Source organism: Bison bison, unplaced genomic scaffold (genome assembly GCF_000754665.1).
Source record: "Bison bison bison isolate TAMUID 2011002044 unplaced genomic scaffold, Bison_UMD1.0 scf7180017864171, whole genome shotgun sequence".
Lineage (NCBI taxonomy): Eukaryota > Metazoa > Chordata > Mammalia > Artiodactyla > Bovidae > Bison > Bison bison.
In genome coordinates, this window is record NW_011494743.1 from 4,399,381 (window position 1) to 4,416,879 (window position 17,499).

A 17,499-nucleotide genomic window follows, 5' to 3' on the forward strand; every position below is an offset into this window, starting at 1 on the left:
GATTCAGCATGTTTTGGGGGTTTTCTCACTGCAGGCCTAGGTTTTGGCCATCTGTGATCTGCTTATCCAGTGACTGTTCCTTTATCTGCTTTCTAGTATCTGATTATTTTTTTAGTTTGCTTTGCTCTTTTTTCTGTATGCTTTCTCTTCATAGGTTTATGTTTTTCCAAGTCCATTTCCTATAACTTTAATAAGAGGTTTTTGGCAGGAAGGACAAAACCCACATGTGCTGTATTTAATTGGAAACCCCAAGAGCAGTAGGTTTTGTAAACTACTTTTCCCGCCAACCCAGTGTATAATGCCTGTGTTTCTGTCTAATGTAGATCATTGTTTCATTGCCTGGAGTTCCCTGGTATGGGTGAACTTTCCAAACTTCTATGCCCAAACTCCTGTTTGTCAGACTGGACACTTAGATTGCCTGTTGAGGATATTTTTGGGTAGGTTAGCAGATGAGTGTTGAGATCAGACATTTTGAGTTCATATCCTGGCTCTGCTGGTGTACTGCAGTCTTGAGAAAGTCACTTAACCTCTTTGAGCCCCCGTTTCTTCCTCTATATAAAAAGGCATGATTCTTTAAATGTTATCACAGACTAATATGGGGATCAGCAGACTGTCTGTTAAGGACCAGATAGTAAATATTTTAGGTTTTTTGAGCTTTTAAGGCCTCCATTGCAACTATTCAACTCTTCTGTAATAGCATGAAAACAGCCATAGACAATATTAAAGTGAATGAGCCTGGCTATATTCCAATAAAACTTTACTTAAACCAACAGGCAGTGTATTGGATTTGGCTTGTGGGCTGAAGTTTGCTGAATGCTAAATTAATACATGAAAATACTTTGCTCAGTGCCTCGTGTATAGTAGACTCTCAATAAATGCAGCTTTAAATTTCACCATATGTACTTGAACCTTAGGCAGTCTTGAGTATAGGTAATTGTCAATTTTCCCAAAAAGGAAATCCAAAACCTTTTCCTGGCCAACTTGACTATATATAAAGTCTTTGAAGGTCTTAGATGATGTCGCCAAAGTCTGTTTATCATATGTATTCCTAGGTACATGTGCATTTTCTGAAGTCATTTTTCCCCCTACTCTGCCATTTCTCACCCCCTCATATTTGATTAGTTTTATTGAACCTTTTCACATGTTTCTCTGACATGGTCTTTGTTGTCACTGGAGTTACTTTTTGAGTCATGTAATGTGATTTCCTGAACTTCCCTGATGAGAAGAATGAGAACCTGACTCAAGAGGTCTGAGATGGAACTGTAGAATTAGTTTTTTGTTTTTAACCAGTACCCTCAGATAATAGTTTGTGAAGCACCCAGAGGACATCCCTACCCTTCCATCTGAGTTAGCATTTTAATTGCTGTTATTTCCATTTAAAGTTTTTATTATGAGATATTCAAAATATTTATGAAAATTACCCACTTACCCATTACTCATCATCAATAAGTGCTAACTCACTGCCGATCTTGTCTTGTTTGAGCTCTGTATCCCTTTTCTCTCCACAAATTATTTGGAGGAAAACTGCACCTACCATATCATTTCACCCATAAATATTTTGGTGTTTATCTCTCAAATTAGGATCTTTAGGGAAAAAACAAGCATAACTACAGTTCTAATCTCTCCCTCTGCCCTGTCCCCCCAGTCCTTAATAGGGTCAACTATCCAGTCAGTCTGGAGAAGGAAATGGCAGCCCACTCCATTATTCTTGCCTAGAGAATCCCATGGACACAGGAGCCTGGTGGGCTACAGTCCATGGGCTCGCAGAGAGTCAGGCACGACTGAGCAACTGAGCACACATATCCAGTCAGTGATTAAACTTCCCTATTTCATGATTGTTTCAGTTTGTTTGAAGCAGGATGTAAGAGTCATCTGTGTCATTTTCTAAAGTGTTAAATCTCTTAGTCTCTGTAGATTCCTCCTCCCCTTTCCATTCCATGTTATTTGTTGTTACATATATTAAACAAAAAAAGATGTCATTTGACTTGTAGAATTTCCTGTAGCTGACATCTCATTGATACGATGTAGCACTTTTTGGTCTGTATTATTCTGTCCCTGGAAATTCTATACCACATTACAAGTAGCTGTTCCCTTTGCAAATCCCTTTGCATTTGTTCAGTCTTGGGAGGTAAATTTTGGGGCATCCTACAGTGTAACCATGTCTAATTATTCTTTCAGTTAGTATTTTAGGAAATATATTTCCAGGGTTTAAAACTAAAAAATGTATTTAGTGAAAAGTAGCTTTCCAACTGGCCCTGTGTTGCCCTATTCCTCCTCCTACATATTTTATGTTTTTTAAGTTTCCAGTGTAATTTTATACGTAACCACTTAGCTTATTGCTTTTTAAAAAGTTATCTTTATAAAAAACTAAAAACTATCTTTAAAACCTTTGTTTAAAATGATATGTAGCAGAGAATTGTGAGGTCATACCCCCAGGAATAATTACTAAATCTGTTACCTTTTTTTGCTTCCCATCTCCCTTTAAAAAAAAAACGAGTTTAAGGAACCTCTTTAAATAAATACTCAAATTAGCTTGACTGAGTTTTGTTTAGGGTCATTTATCTTCTTCAAATAAAAGAGTGTATCTTGTCTACAAGAGACTTTGTGAGGACTTAAATATGAAATGAACCCTCAGAAAAGGGAAGTATCATTTTGAGGAGAAACCCTTACCTTCCATTTGGACATTTTTTATAATTTTAATCAGATTAACTTTTGTTGTTGGGGGAAGAGGAAATAGTGAAATATATTTTGAAGAGCTAGATTGCAAAGGTGTTAATTATCTGTTAGTGTATGTGAGAGGTATTTTATTGATGTGCTTACATGTGGACATGTCCAGCAGCTGGTGCTTGGCACCTACCTGTGACCTCTAGGATGTGGTTGTGGGTGCTCAGAAGTCATACGGTAGTCGACCTCCCCCAGAGGAGCAAGACTGGTTTGACCTAGTCCTGGAAGCTGCAGTCCCTTCCGGCTCTATCAGTTACCATACAAGTTGGCCCAGGTTCAAGGGGAGGGGTCACAGACCCCACTTTCAATGGAGAGTAACGTCAAAGAATTTGCAGGCACAGCCTCCAAGGACTCCAGCTGCATGGTGGTATATTTTGAATGCGCAGCAGACCTGTTGTTAGTGATGAGATGCTGGGCAGTGCTTTTCTCTAACAACTGCACCCCCCATACCCTGTATGTCCTAGAGAGCAGTTTTTTTTCCCAAGAGGGGTTCTTCAGAAAGGGAATGCAGGCACAGCCTCCCTTCCAGGGAGGGCACATGACACCATGATCCCAAGTTTATTCCGTGGTAACCTGGCTCACTTTCTGCGAAGTAATCAGGAAGCCAGATGACAAAGTGCACTAAGGAGTCAATGCCGTGCCATCTCCGTGGCCTGAGAGTGGCCAGGGCCTCTATTTGGCTGGTGGCTGAGCATGGGAGGCTGTCCTCACACAGGTCAAAGGCAAACCTTCTGTCTCTTTCCTCCTCTGCAGCCTAAGGACCGGGAGGTGGTGATGGAGCGCACCTCTTCAGGAAGTGACTGGTCCGACGTGGACGAGATTTCCACAGCCAGGTTCTCTCAGGAGGAGCCCGTCCCCCTAAAACCCTCCACAGTTCCAGAGGCTTCTGCCTTCCCCACGGACTACGTCATGTACCCAGCTCACTTGTACAGCAGTCCCTGGTGTGACTATGCCAGCTACTGGGCCAGCGGTCCCAAGACCCCCAGGTACCCGTCCGTGGGCAGTGGCAGCAGCGACACGACGCAGGCGGGCAGGAGCTGCCAGGGCTCTTCCCCCCCCTCGACGGTGAGCCCCTCGCTCACCTCCAGGGAGCCTGAGGCTGCCAAGGAAGGCAGATCCCGGAAGTCTCGTTCATCTCGTTTCTCCAGAAGCTCAGAGGGACACGTGAAGGAGAAAAGAACATTCCAGGAGGACGTGCTGCCCCGTCCTGCTGAGGAACCTGCGTCTAGTTCCCTGCCCAGGAGCCGTCGGGAGTCCAGGCTGGAGGGTTTCATCGACACCCACTGTCACTTGGACATGCTGTATTCCAAGCTGTCATTCAAAGGGACCTTCAGCAAGTTCAGGAAGATTTACAGCAGCTCCTTCCCTAAGGAGTTTCAGGGCTGCATCTCTGACTTCTGCGATCCTCGCACCCTGACTGATGGCCTCTGGGAGGACCTGTTGCAGGAGGATCTGGTGTGGGGTGCCTTTGGGTGTCACCCGCATTTTGCACGTTACTACAGTGAGAGTCAAGAAAGGAATCTTCTGCAGGCCTTGAGGCACCCCAAGGCCGTGGCATTCGGGGAGATGGGCTTGGATTATTCTCACAAGTGCACCACGCCTGTCCCAGAGCAGCACAAGGTAACGTCGTCCTTCGTTTGCTCACAGTGTTCCTCTCTTAGTGGTTACGTAAGCGTTTCTCCACTTTGGGAACTAAAGAATTCAGAATCTCTAAAAACATGATTGCTTTTATCCAGACCCCCTCTCCCCAACCCCAGATGTCATTGGTCAAATGCTTCGCAAGCTGTTGCTTTCCTTTCGGTTGTATTACGAAAGAAGAGGGTAGGGGCTGAATGACCTTTACAGCTAATGATACAAATGTCAAAGCTTCCATTCCTTCTTGGGAAGCAACACATTTTGTTTGTTTAATTAAACAATATGTTTTTCTTCTGATTTTAAAGTTAGTGTGCCCATTGCAGAATATTTTGCAAAACACACAAATGAGCAAAGAGAATCATTTCCCAATCCAGGAGAGAGCGACCATGACTTCTCCCTTGTAGTGAGCTTCATTTCCTCTTGTTCTTTTTCTGCTGGCTCTTGAGGAGGACACATGCTCCACTGCAGCCACTGTTCCTGTCCCCTAACAATTCTTTCTTCCTAATAGTTTTTAAAATTCAGATGTGTTTTGGAATTCATATTTTTATTGTCGCTATCCCTTGGAGAGTTGCATGGAACAGTTGGTGGCATGTCTTATGAGTACCTGTCAAAGAATCAAGGAAACGAGTGCTGTATGTACGTGTCTTTTAAAAAAGAATTTAGGAGATTAATTGAAAGTAGTAGTTTGAATGTTTTTTCCACCGTGAAAATGTTCCCGCTTCATTAAATATTCTTTGAAAAATATGCTTTTTTAACAGCCATGTAATGTTCCACCCCAAGTCTATAGTAGTTTGATTATGCAAATAGTAGCTTTTTAGAAGCAAAAATTAAGTGTTGAAATTAGAATCTCTTGCAGCCTTCTGCCTCTGGAGGAGTTCAAAGAGGGCATATATGTTAAAGAGGGCTCCAGTGGGCTGTCGGTACTGGGATTAGCTCATCGTTAAAGTCCTTGAAAGCATTCCATGTTGTTGGTTTCCTGGCTCACTTCCTTTAGTTGAAAACACAGGTTAAACCTGAGTTACGTCAGAATTGGTATTGGTAATTTGCCGCTATCTTGAGACAAGGTAGTGCGAGCGCTGGACTTGAACATGTCATTCTCGAGTGAGTCACCTGACTCAAAGCATCTTCTAATTTGATGTTAAAAATTCCAACGTGAATTATATTCCATGATTGGAAAAAACTACTCATGGAAATATTAAGAGCGTTGTTTTTTTTTTAATGTATCTGTAGGTACTCACCTAGCAGATGTGATTTTGGTTAAGAAAGCAAGTTGCAGGATATAGCTTTAGTATTTATTCTTTCCACACATAATTGAGCACCTCTGAGAGTCAGGCATCATGCAGATACATCCATGGCAACTTTTCACGGAGGAAAAGGTGTGCAAGGTGACGGGCTCCCTCTTGGGAGTGGGAGTAGGGGCAGGGGCGGTGAAGGAGAGCACACTTATCTTGGAGTGCTGCTTCTGAGCCCTGCCCCGCCCCTGGAGCCCCAAATAAGCCTTGCCTAGTGGTTGCTCCATGCAGAGCCTGGGTTCTGGTTTGAATCCGGGTGCTCCAGCTAATCAGCTGCAAGTTATCTGGCCTCATTTGGAGCCTCCGTTTCTTTACATGATGGGCTGAGCACCCTATCTTAGGGTGTTTTTGAGGATTACAGGTTATAATACACCTAAATAATACTACTATCTAGTAAGCAGTCAGTAAATGTTAGCTATTATTATGCATTATAGAGCTTAAAAACAAAGAATGGGAGATGGTGGGGGTTGCCCACTGGACTGGCTGCTCTGGAGGTAACAGACATCCAGAATGGCCCTCACCCACAGGTCTTGTCGCTACCTTCTCCCAGGTGTTTGAGAGGCAGCTACAGCTGGCCGTGTCTCTGAGGAAGCCCTTGGTGATCCACTGCCGGGAAGCTGATGAAGATCTGCTGAAAATCATGAAAAAACTTGTGCCTCCAGACTACAAGATTCACAGGTGAGAGCCTGGAACTTCAGCGGGCAAAGGAAGTGAACATGTCCCTCTGTCTAGGATGTTACTGGGAAAAACAAATGCAGTGAGAAAAGAGCATTGATAATGTTAGGTCTTTTCGTAGAATCTTTTCAAAAGATTAGCTATCATTTTGACCCATATGAAATTTCTGATACTTGACCACTTTTTACGTAAAAAATGACAGCTTCATATGGTTTGAGCTAATACCCTGAATCGCTGTGACCCCCATCCCATGAAGCAGGTTGTAACGGAGGCTCAGTTCTCAGAAATGAGAGCTGTTGATCTGCGGGGAGCTGCTGTGGGTCCAGTGACTGAGCACACCATTCCAGGGCACCAGAAAAGAAACTTTCTCTCCTCCTTGCAGTTTGAAAGCTCATCCCTCCCCACTCCTCCCTACCCCACCTTAAAGTCCAGGAGGTATCTTCTGTAAATGGTATCTAGGGGTTCTTTAGTTGGGTAAACTCACCAGCCTCCTGCCGTGTGCCCGTTCTGGGCATGGGCTTGGCTCGAGGGGGCCCTGGAGGAGCTGTGAGAGACGGTCCGCTGGTGACTCCCCAGAGGGTGTGGGGCTGAGCTGGGCACAGGGAGCCAGAGCACGGGCCCTTAGCTGCCTCTGGCTACAAGGGGCCAGGAGGTGATGCCCAGCTGGCTCTTTCAAGATGGGTGAGATGGGTTAACTGAAGAAACAGAGTCTAGATCCCAAGCCCGGTTCTGACAGGTGACTGAAGAGGGCGGGGCTGTCAGGCCTCTAGACCACCGCCTTCCAGGCACCCAGGCAAAGAGTGACGCCTCTGAGTGGAGCGGCCGCCAGAGATGAGACGAGGCACAGTCACTCGGCCCTTCTGGGCTGGTGTATATGGTACTAAGAACATGGACAGGTGTCAGGCTAAGAGAAGAAAAATTCACCCGTAGGCCCCTTCCGGTGTACTCGATGACATGGACGTAACTTCTGCCCATAGTATCGTGATCCGGAGGGGCTGCGGTTGTCAGTTTTGCTTCTGACTGTGTCGACTGTGAGTCCTTCCCTCGGATGCAGTCTTTGCATTTTTGAGAATTTGTCCAGCAACATTAACTCAGAAGAGGTGAAATGTCTAGAGGGAGCTGGGGCTTCGGCAGAGTGGGTAACGAGAGAATCCTGATGTGGGATTCTCCTCCTCGCAGGCATTGCTTCACCGGCAGCTACCCGGTCATCGAGCCCCTGCTGGACCACTTTCCCAACATGTCCGTGGGCTTCACAGCCGTCTTGACCTACTCCTCTGCCTGGGAGGCCCGGGAAGCTCTGAAACAGATCCCGCTGGAGAGGATCATCGTAGAGACGGATGCTCCCTATTTCCTGCCTCGACAGGTAGGGCCGTCTTCAAGCTAAGTTGAGGCGCTGAGGAGAGAGGGTGGGCGGTGGGCGGTCACCCGCGCAAGGCTGGCAGGACCAGAGCGCCCAGTACCTTTCCAGGTCCCGCCCTTGGCTGTGTAGATGTCGCCTCTCTGTTGCTTTGCAGAACCAAAGTCTAGGGGGCTGAGAAGCTGAAGGGTAACCACTCTCTTCCAGGCAGTGCAAAGCCCTACCCTGTAGAGGGTTGTCCAAGGAAGCGTGGGACCCTGCTCACCCAGAGCCCCCCTGACTGGGACTCTCCCTGCACCTGCAGGTAAAGGGGTCTCTACACAGCTCCAGAGGCCCTGCTCGGGAAGGGCCGGGGGGGACACGCGCCTGACGGCTGTGCACAGAAAGCACAGCGATGTCCTGAATGCTTGGTGTCTTCCAGGTTCCCAAGAGCCTTTGCCAGTACGCCCACCCGGGCCTGGCCTTGCACACGGTTCGAGAGATCGCCAGGGTCAAAGACCTGCCGCTCGCCAGCACCTTGGCCACCCTGCGTGAGAACACCCGCCGCCTCTACAGTCTTTAAGCAGGGAGGGTGCCACCAGGAGTCTCCTAGGAAAGGTGGGGAAAATCACATTACATGTGTAGTTTTGCAAAACCAAGACAAAAAATGACTTGGTCTCTATGAATGTGGAGCAGGTAAACATGGGGTGAGCAATGAGCCTGGTCTGTCTTGAGTGAACTTGAGTTTGTGTGCTAACTCAGTGGTGTCCAACTCTTTTGCAATTCCTTTGACTGGAGCCCTCCAGGCTCCTCTGTCCATGGGATTCTCCAGGCAAGAATACTAGAGTGGATTGCCTTCTCCAGGGGATCTTCCTAACCCATGAATCGAACCTGCATCTCCTGGGTTGGCAGGCAGATTCTTTACTGCTGAGCCACCAGGGACGCCCCTGAAGTTGAGTTTAACCTTCATCCTTTTCTCTTCCCCACACCCTGCAGGATGACCAGCGGCCTGACAGGAGAAAGGCCGCGTGAGCTCTGCCTGTGGGTCCCCACTCGAGGATGTTGGAGAGCCAGCTGGGACAGAGGAAACCTGGACAGGGTGTTTCCTGAGACCTCCTCAGAGGCCTGTGCTTCCGGCTGGGGAGGGTGGGATGGGGTGCAGTGGGTAGGCGAGGGGCTTGGGCTGGCCTCCCGGCCGTGGTGCTCCAGGGTGACCTGGGCAGAAGGGGAGGGTGTAAGGGCGCAGCAAACTCACCTACTCCGAGCTTGTGTCTGTGGCTTAGGCGCAAGCAGTCTGTGTGTGAAGTCACACTGCTCCTCGTTTAGTGCGCGTGAGCCAGTGGTGTGGTTCCTGGTTCTCCACTCTAAACACAAATCCTGAGTGGGAAATCTCTGGGGGACGTTGGCCAGAGACCTGTCTTGGAGGCTGACGCTCCTGTGGCCGGTGAAGGAGCCCCTCGCTCCCCTGGATAACCTTCAGTCTGGCCCGCACCGTCGCCAGTGTCATTTCTGCGTCAGCACTGGCTGAAGGACCTCAGCTGCGGTCTCACTGGTTCCACTGCTGTTGACACAGAGAGGGCCGAGGGGCGTCCACTGTCCAGGGCAAGTCCTGGCTGAGGGAACCCTGGATTGATTGGAGGACCTGAGGAGGAAGCCTATTTGAGGACAAGGACCCCAGGGAAGGTGTTCTTCCCCCTCAGTTATGTTGAACTAACCGCTAAGGGTCCAGTCTGCCGCAGAAACTGTTAGCCTGCCCTCAGGGCTCTGAGCCCTGCTGGCCTCCACTTTGCCCCCTTCTCCTGCAGCATTGGACCAAAAATACTCCTTCTGTTCCATCTCTCGTAATGGCCCCTTGTGCGCCCCACCCAGGTCAAGAGGTAAACCAGTTTAATTCTCCAAAGCTCTGCTGGCGCCGCCCAGCCCTGTCCATTGCCTATGCAGAACAAGAGACCCGGTGTCCATGAATCTCCCATTTCCCGGCCTGGGGCTCTCCCTCACCTTGGCCTCCACTGTGTTCTTTCTCCATGGTGGAAGTCAGAGCCCCTCCTCGGACTCTGAGCAGCCAGGCCGTCTCAAATTCTGAGCTGTGCTCTGCGCCCTGCTGGTGCCTTGTGAAAGTATGTTCCATACAGACCCTGGAAGGTTATGACAGTCAAAGGTTAAGAGTGAGGACGCTCTGGCACTTGGCACAAAAGGATCCTTAATTCCAACTTCCTCAGTGAGACAGGCCACCCTGAGTCCTTTGTCTCTTGGAGACCAGGAGCCGAAACCGTAAGATCCATCACTTGCACTGGACCCCTCTAGGTGTTTGTGGAAGGTGCTTTGGAACCTCGTGAGCTGCAAGGAAAAGGACTTGGCGTTTCGTGTGTGGTATTTCCTCCTTGCCCGGGGACCTAAGTTGCTGGCCTGGGAAGTGGGCCTTGATTCACTGTCCACCTTCCATGGATCAGCTGTGCATCATCTGTGCCTCAGATCTGGGGAGTCCAGAGCCTTGTTCTCCTGCTTGGAAGATTTGGAGGACTAAGTGTTTCAGAGTGCTTCATTGTTCCCCAAATGAACTGCCGCTTAGCCGTCTCCTTCACAACAAGGCCTGGAAATCACGACACCAACGAGGGAAACCAGCCGGGCCCGCGTGCAGTGATTAAAAGTGACAACTCAGTGGATGTCTCAGAGCCATCGCAGTCTCCCTGCCAAGGTGAAGCACCAGGTGCTATCTACTTTTATCTCCAGGATTAAGGATTTTCATTTCTGTTACACAGTGAAATGCGACCTGTGGCAGGCGGGATGGGGGGGAAGGGGGGTGAAAGCCAGTTGGCACTGTGTTTCATTTACAGGTTTTAGATGGCCAACTGGATTGTTTCTGCTGTGTTGCTGGCATGCCTCTGTATCTCTGCCCCCTCGTCCCCTTTGGCCATCTCTTTCTGAAAATAAAGTGATGGATCTTCAGCCCATGGTCTCCATGTGTGTTTGCATTTCTCAGTGTTAGCAGTGGTTTGGTTGTTTCCTACCTTTGTACCCTAAAGATCCAGAGGTCTGGAGACCTTCTCGAATATGTGCTTCAGCAGAATTCAGCTGGAAGTAAGCAGCTTGGGTACCTTCTCCAGATCTCTGCTGCCTCTAAGCACTTACTCTCATTTTACTGCCCAGGAACACCCAGATACACTTCTGCTTCTTAGCCTTGAAAAATAGACACGTTCTTTGTTCTGACCAATGAAACAGGAGGGAAAAAATGGAAGAAAGAAGGGTGTTGTTGATGGCTCCGTTGCACTGTGGGCTCTGGACTGTGAACTCTGGTGCCTCTGGGCAAACTCTGGACGCAGTGAAACAGAACTTCCTCCTGTCTTACGTATCCTTGGACAGAAGTGCTCAAGCCAAAAGTAAGCCTGTCCAAAGGGAGGCTCTGTTCCAAGAACAGTTGATGAATTTGGAATCTGTTAATGCCTCATCTGGGACGCACAGTCATTGGTTTGTGTATTTCCAGCACATTCCTCAGTCTCAGCTCCGTCCCAGCTAAGCGCACGGCAGCTGTGTCTGCCTGACACAGAGATAGTCTCTGTGTGGCTGGAAATCTGCTCTCAGCTTTCCTGGTGTTTTCCACCTTTCCCTGTGTATTAAGCTTGGGACCAATAGTAATCATTTACTGTGAGCACTTTCATTTTTGTGTCACTCATTTCTGTAAAATCCAGGCAAATGTCCACTGTACGCTGCTTGAACACAGTGCCCAGGACGGCAGCAGAACTGTTGGTCAGTGGCCAGGCAGCCCTCTTGCTTGCTGTAAATGCTCGTCTGTCAACAGTGTTTGGAAGTGAACTCAGACCAAAGTGTGGTTGCTAAGCATGGGTCTCTATTCCTCTGTGTACACTGTCCTAAGGGAATTTCTTACACCCCTGTAAGTGTGTAAGAAGTTAAACACACGTGCTATCATTCTGATGTACTAGGCATATTATTTATAAAACAATTTCTTCATAAGGACATTTTTGTTGTTTTTGTTTTTCCTGTGTAAATGCCTTGCTCAGCCCAGGGCGTAAATGTACCTGCTTCGGAGAGCCGGAAGGCAGTGTTGTCGGGAAGTGACATGGGCAGGTCTGAGAAGGCTGGCTGGACCAGGTGTGAGATGCTGCATTTTCTCAAGTGTGTCCCCTGTTTCCCTGCAGTCAGTTTTTATTTCTTCCAGTTGTCAACTTGAAATTGTCCTTGGCCTACTCCAAGTTGATCCCATGTCTTATGAATGAAAATGAAAAATGGAAACAAAAGGCTACCTTAGGTAGCAGGGCAAGAGGGTGACCCTGGTTGAGAACAGCAGAACATGGGGGCGCCTAGGCCCAAGCCCACAGCTCTGGGTCGGTCGGAAACCTGTTTGCTACGTGGCCTCGGGAAGTCACCTAATTCCTCTGAACTTCAGTCTTCTTCCTCTTAAGTGGGTTTGTTGTGGAAATTAACTGAAATTACATTAAATTCATGCGAGATGTGTTTAGAACAGCGCCTGGTGCACAGCAGGAATGCAGTAAAAGGTGGCTCTTAGGATAACTGAATGCCTACTGTGTGCAGATGTCCTCCAGGGAGATACTGTTCAGTCTTGACTGGGGAGGTGGGTGTTTTACATGGGAGGAGCCTGAGAAGTTCAGTGTCACGGGCTGGATCAGACAGCTGGAGTTCACATTTGGGTCTGAGTCTGAGGCCCATAGCGTTCCACCCAGGCATGCTACCTGGGCCAGCTGAGAGAGCCCCATCCACAGTGGGTGCTTAACATCTGTTTCTGGAATTAATGACCTGGGCAAGTGGGAGAGAAGGCTTGTGTGTGCCCCCTGAGAAAGGTGTAAAGCCTTGTCTTTGTGGGGGAGCAACAGGTGACTGGCATTCCTTGGAGCCTGGCACCCATCCTCCCCTGAACCCAGACTGGCTGCTTCACCAGGTCAGGAGGTGGTTTCTTGGGCTGTTTGATGATGGTTGGGCCTTGGCTGCTCCTCTGGATGTTGAGAAAAGGGCTCTGGGCATTGTCAGCAATGATCAGGGTGGCCCCCCTTCTAAGTTTTAGAGCTGGGATGTGCCTCAGCTCCAGGCCCACATGTGGGTCTCTGCATCAGAGAGAAAAGCTGGCTCACTGGAGGTGGACTTCGCTTCCTCCACCCAAATCATCCACCTGCTTTCCAATACCTTAGATTCCTCTAGTGGGGATGTGTGTGTGCTGAGTTGTGTCCAACTCTTTGCCACCCAATGGACTGAAGCCCGCCAGGCTCCTCTGTTTGTGGGATCTCCCAGGTAAGAATACTGGAGTGGGTTGTCATTTCCTCCTCCAGGGATCTTCCCAATCCAGGGACCAAACCCACATCTCCTGTGTCTTCTGCATTGGCAAGGGGATGCGTTACTGCTGAACCACCTGGGAAGCCCCCCTAATGGGGATAATGCCTTTCAAACTGGGGTCATCCCTCAGAGGCAGATGCTTTCAGAGGCAAGAGCTCGGTGAGCCAAGTCACTACACAGCCAAATAGGTGTGTGTGGTTTCCTGAGATGAAAGGGCTGTGTGTATGTGTGTGTTTTCCTGAGATGGAAGGGGTGTGTGTGTGTGGTCTGCCCAGTGGACAGGCACGGAGTTGATGGCAGAGCTGCAGCTTAGAGAGTTGAAGACAGGGAGGTGAGTCAAAGAGGAAACGACAGACTTTTCATTCAGTCTCACTTTCGTTGAGGGTCCCCTGCATTGTCCTAAGTTATAAGAGTCATGTCCTAAGTCATGAGAGTTGACACCTGTTCTAAATCAGGTGGGGCCACCTGGCTCTGCTGCCTGAATAGGACCCTGTGGGCATTAAGTCACTATATATGCTCCTGGGGGCTTGTTAAAAAGCAGATCCTGATCTTCTAGGGCAAGGACGGGGCCCAAGATTCTGCACTTCTAATAGGTTCCCTGATCACGGTGACATTCCACAGGCCATGCATGGCACCTCGCTGAGGGATGGTGGTCGGGCATCGCGGTGCCCACCAAGCGTGATGAGTGGTTTGCCCTACGGGGCTGTGTCTTAAGTGCCTGGTGGCCAGAATGTCACTGGAGAAGTTACTTGGCTCCTACAGGGAGCCCTCTGTGACAAGGGTTTCTCCAGAGTGTGGATGTTACCCCAGCTCCACAGAGGGGTGTCCCGTGTGTTTCTAATGGGTGCACACATGCTGAGGCGGGCAGTGCTTCTCCCCCTGTGGTCACCCATCCTTCGTCACTAGCTCGAGAGTCAGTTCACACCAAAGAGCACGTGACTGATAAGAGACGTTCCCCCCGGGAAGACTGGGTCTTCACTGGAATTCAGCGGTGGAACTTAAGGATCAAAGCTCACTTCAGCTGTGAGCTGGGGCTGGAAGGCTTTTGGGACGTCACCCTAGCGTCCCAGATCAATGAAGGAGCCAAGGCAATGGCCAGCCTTGGCCAAGTGAGGTGGTGTCTGCTGTGCGGGTCTTCTCAGTGGACCAGGAGGAAGGGGAAGAGGTCAGGTCAGCTGTGTCTGGCAGTGGCTCTAGCTGTTGTTCGCGCCCCAATTGTGTCCAGCTTCAGACTCAGGCTTTCACATTCCCAGCATCTGTTTTGCCCTTGAATGTCAGTTCAGTAGCTCTGATAGTGTCACCGGAAGTTCCCCTGCTCACACAGGCCTCACTGGTTGTTCATGTACCTTTCTTTGCACTTGAGAAGCTCTGGTACTTAAAGGACCCTTGCCGGTCGTCTTTTCCTCTGTCTCACCCTTCCTACCTCCTTTCTGTCCCCCTCCTCTGCTCCTGCTGCTGCTGCTAAGTCGCTTCAGTCGTGTCCGACTCTGTGCGACCCCATAGACGGCAGCCCACCAGGCTCCCCTGTCCCTGGGATTCTCCAGGCAAGAACACCGGAGTGGGTTGCCATTTCCTTCTCCAATGCATGAGAGTGAAAAGTGAAAGGGAAGTCGCTCTGTCGTGTTTGACTCTTAGTGACCCCATGGACTACAGCCTACCAGGCTCCTCCATCCATGGGATTTTCCAGGCAAGAGTACTGGAGTGGGGGCCATTGCCTTCTCCGTCCTCTGCTCCTACATCCCCCCAGTAAACTTCTCCGCTGTAGGTGTGGCTCTAATTTGGTTTTCAAAGCATGCACACCTCCTTGCTACATGTTCACTTTTTCTCTTCCATTGACCACAGACCAAGGATTGGCTGGCTGGGGGGTGGTTTTTCAGTGAAATGTGAAATCTTCCTCTTTGGTGAAGTAAACATTTTGCACCTTCAGCATCCAGTTTGAGCACTGATTCTCCTCGGGCTAGTACCCCTCAGAGCTGCGTGTGATCTCGGAAGTGTTCTGGAATCCAGTTGAGTGCTTCTGGGAGAACAGAGAGGTGGCTGGTCTCAGGGTCGGTCACTTGCCGATCGGGCTTTCTGAAAAGCGAGAGGTCAAGTCGAAGTGCCGTGTCTGGGGCTCCCAGGGCGGTCCAGGGTTTAAGACTCCGCATTTGCATGGCAGGGGGCATGGGTTCCATCCCTGGTTGGGGAACTAATATCCCAGGTGCCTCGCCGCGTAGCTGGAAAAAACAATGCCCACCAAAAAGCCCCGCCAGTTTGCCCGCTGTCCTGCTGGCACCATCACAGTTGGCTTTTCTTCCACAGGGTGATGGACGTGGCGTGTTGTCACGGGGAGAGCACTGGCCTCGGAGTGTGGACCGTGTGACTGGGGTCCATCCCCTAAAAGCGGGGGGCGGCGGGGGAGAGGGCAGTCCTGGAACCAGTCCCCTGCAGGAACTGAGGGATGACTGTTTGGGACAGAGGGATCAGAAGCTTGAGAGGCAAGGGTGGGAAGAAAACTTCTGTTTGTTACCCACAGGCAGACTCACGCTGGGACTCCAGCGAAAACTTGGAGTTGACCTGACCTGGGCAAGGACTTACCACGGGCTTCTTCCCAAAGGACATCCTGAAGAAACCTCCCCAGGGACTAGCCGTGCTGGTGGGACTGAGCCCCTGACAGCTTTGATCCCGGCGTCAAAGCGGGCACTGAACTATAGGAGGGCCCAGGAATTGTCAGAGGTCTCACCCTCCCACCTCAGCCCCTCGCCTCCCACCCCCATCCCAGTGGAGGCCCTGGACTCTCAGGAGGGGGAGAGAGAAGGGCCTGGGGTCCAGCAGGCACCCCTCAGCCAGGTTACCCTCCTTCCTGGGCCTGGTCTTATCACCCCCACCATCTTTATTTTACATTGAAGGATAATTGCTTTACAATGTCGTGTTGGTTCCTGCAGTACAATAGCGTGAATCAGCCTGAAGTATACATATATCCCCTCCCTCTGGAACCTCCCTCCCCTCTAGGTCATCACAGAGCCCCAAGCTGAGCTTCCTGTGCTATCCGGCAGCTTCCCACTAGCTATCTATTTTACACATGATAGTGTATATGCTTCAATGCTTGTCCTCACCATCTTTAAGGGCTTACCTTGTACCCTCTGTCCTTACCACTGAGGAGGTTACTGATAAAAGCTGTGGGGTCCCCTAGAACGAGTTTCCCCCATTCTTGCAGCTTTGGAAGGCAGAAGGTTGAATGGCCAGTGGTGGAGTTTGAGATGCCGGAAGGGTGATCTGGGGACAGGGCTCTCCCTGGTGGACGCAGCACTAGCCTGGGGAACGGTGTCTGCACCCCACCTTCTTCCCTTCCCAGGTGGTCTTCCTCTTGACTGCACAGGCCTTTCCTTGTTCTGTGGAAAATCGGACAGGAAGCTGACGCTTTCCTCGAAGGATGCTCTGAGCAGGTTTGTTCTTCCTGTGCTCCGTCTCTTCCTTTCTGCAGGGAGGGTACCTGAGAAAGGAGGCCCTCCTTTCTCAGCAGCCTATGAGATGACTTCTTGAAGCTCAAAGCTGTGGGCAAAGAGGAAGGAGCTCTGTTTGTGGCCATGTCATCGTTTCTCTCCTGGGGAGTGGAGACTGTTTACCTTCATGTTACCCCAATAACCACGTGGGTTCCCGGCTGTGTTGGGCAATGAGATTCTGGATGAGTAGACAAAGGGATCTTGGGGCCGAAAAGGAGCCCATGGTCCTTCTGCCCCCTGCCCTCCACTCAGGACGTGTCAGCCCCATTTTCAGGTGAAGCAGCTAAGGCCGTAAGAGGTTGTATGATGTGCCTGGGGCTGCAGAGGGAGGTGGTAGCCAGGGCCAGACAGCAGACTGGAACCCGCCAGCCCTGGAGCCCCTTTGAGCCCCAGGGCCGCTGCCACTGTGCCTGGCATGCAGCCTTCATCCTGGTCAGGCTCAGGCCGAGCCCTTACTCTCCAGGTAGGAGCCACTGTGGCTCCCATTTCACAGATGAGCAGAGACGCTCAGAGATATTAATAAAACAGATATGTGTTGGTTCCCTATTTCAAACGTACCTCCATCCCCCTCATCTCCACCATGAAGATGAAGCGAGTGATGACGTCACTGATCTGGGGGACACCTGAAGCCCCTCTTTCCCTCCCTTCAGTGCATACTCATTTTCCCTCCACCCCCTGGCTGATGTGAGTGGTCGGATGATCCCAGCAGACCTTGCACAGCACTAGGGGCACCGAACTGGAGACCTGCCAGGCTAGACTGCACCCTGGAGCCGGACGAGGAGCAACCGACAGGCGCAGTGGCTGCTGGACGGGACAGCGGCTTCAAGTGGCTTGAAAAGACCCCTTTGGCCTCAGTGTCTCATCTGGTGAGTGGGGGTTGGGTGCACTGGGGGTGGGACTTGGTCTCAAAAGCTTCTAGGTCTGAAACTCCATTTTGGGAAACAAGTTCAGAGGGAGAGGACGGGCCTGCGATGGTCCAGACAGGACCCCAGGACTGGAGGGGTTTGGAGAGCAGAGCCAGAGTCATGGCCTGTGTCATGGCCCCCTCCACCTT

At 50.1% G+C, this 17,499-nt stretch overlaps 1 protein-coding gene across 3 annotated transcripts in view; it reads left to right on the forward strand.

Annotated features, from left to right (window-relative positions):
- The window catches only part of TATDN2 (TatD DNase domain containing 2), a 22,163-nt gene extending 10,529 nt beyond the window's left edge, over window positions 1-11,634 (forward strand). Inside the window, exons 4-9 of one of the 3 annotated variants that reach the window (XM_010842118.1) lie at window positions 3,478-3,710; window positions 3,873-4,344; window positions 6,202-6,329; window positions 7,506-7,689; window positions 8,105-8,280; window positions 8,659-11,634. In XM_010842118.1, the coding sequence (XP_010840420.1) occupies window positions 3,478-3,710; window positions 3,873-4,344; window positions 6,202-6,329; window positions 7,506-7,689; window positions 8,105-8,245 (1,158 nt within the window). In that variant the 3' untranslated portion in view covers window positions 8,246-8,280; window positions 8,659-11,634. Of the gene's footprint in view, window positions 1-3,477; window positions 4,345-6,201; window positions 6,330-7,505; window positions 7,690-7,890; window positions 7,988-8,104; window positions 8,281-8,658 lie in introns of those variants that run through there. The other 2 variants (XR_825468.1, XM_010842117.1) reach the window with 2 other exon arrangements.
- The last annotated feature ends 5,865 nt before the right edge of the window (window positions 11,635-17,499 follow it).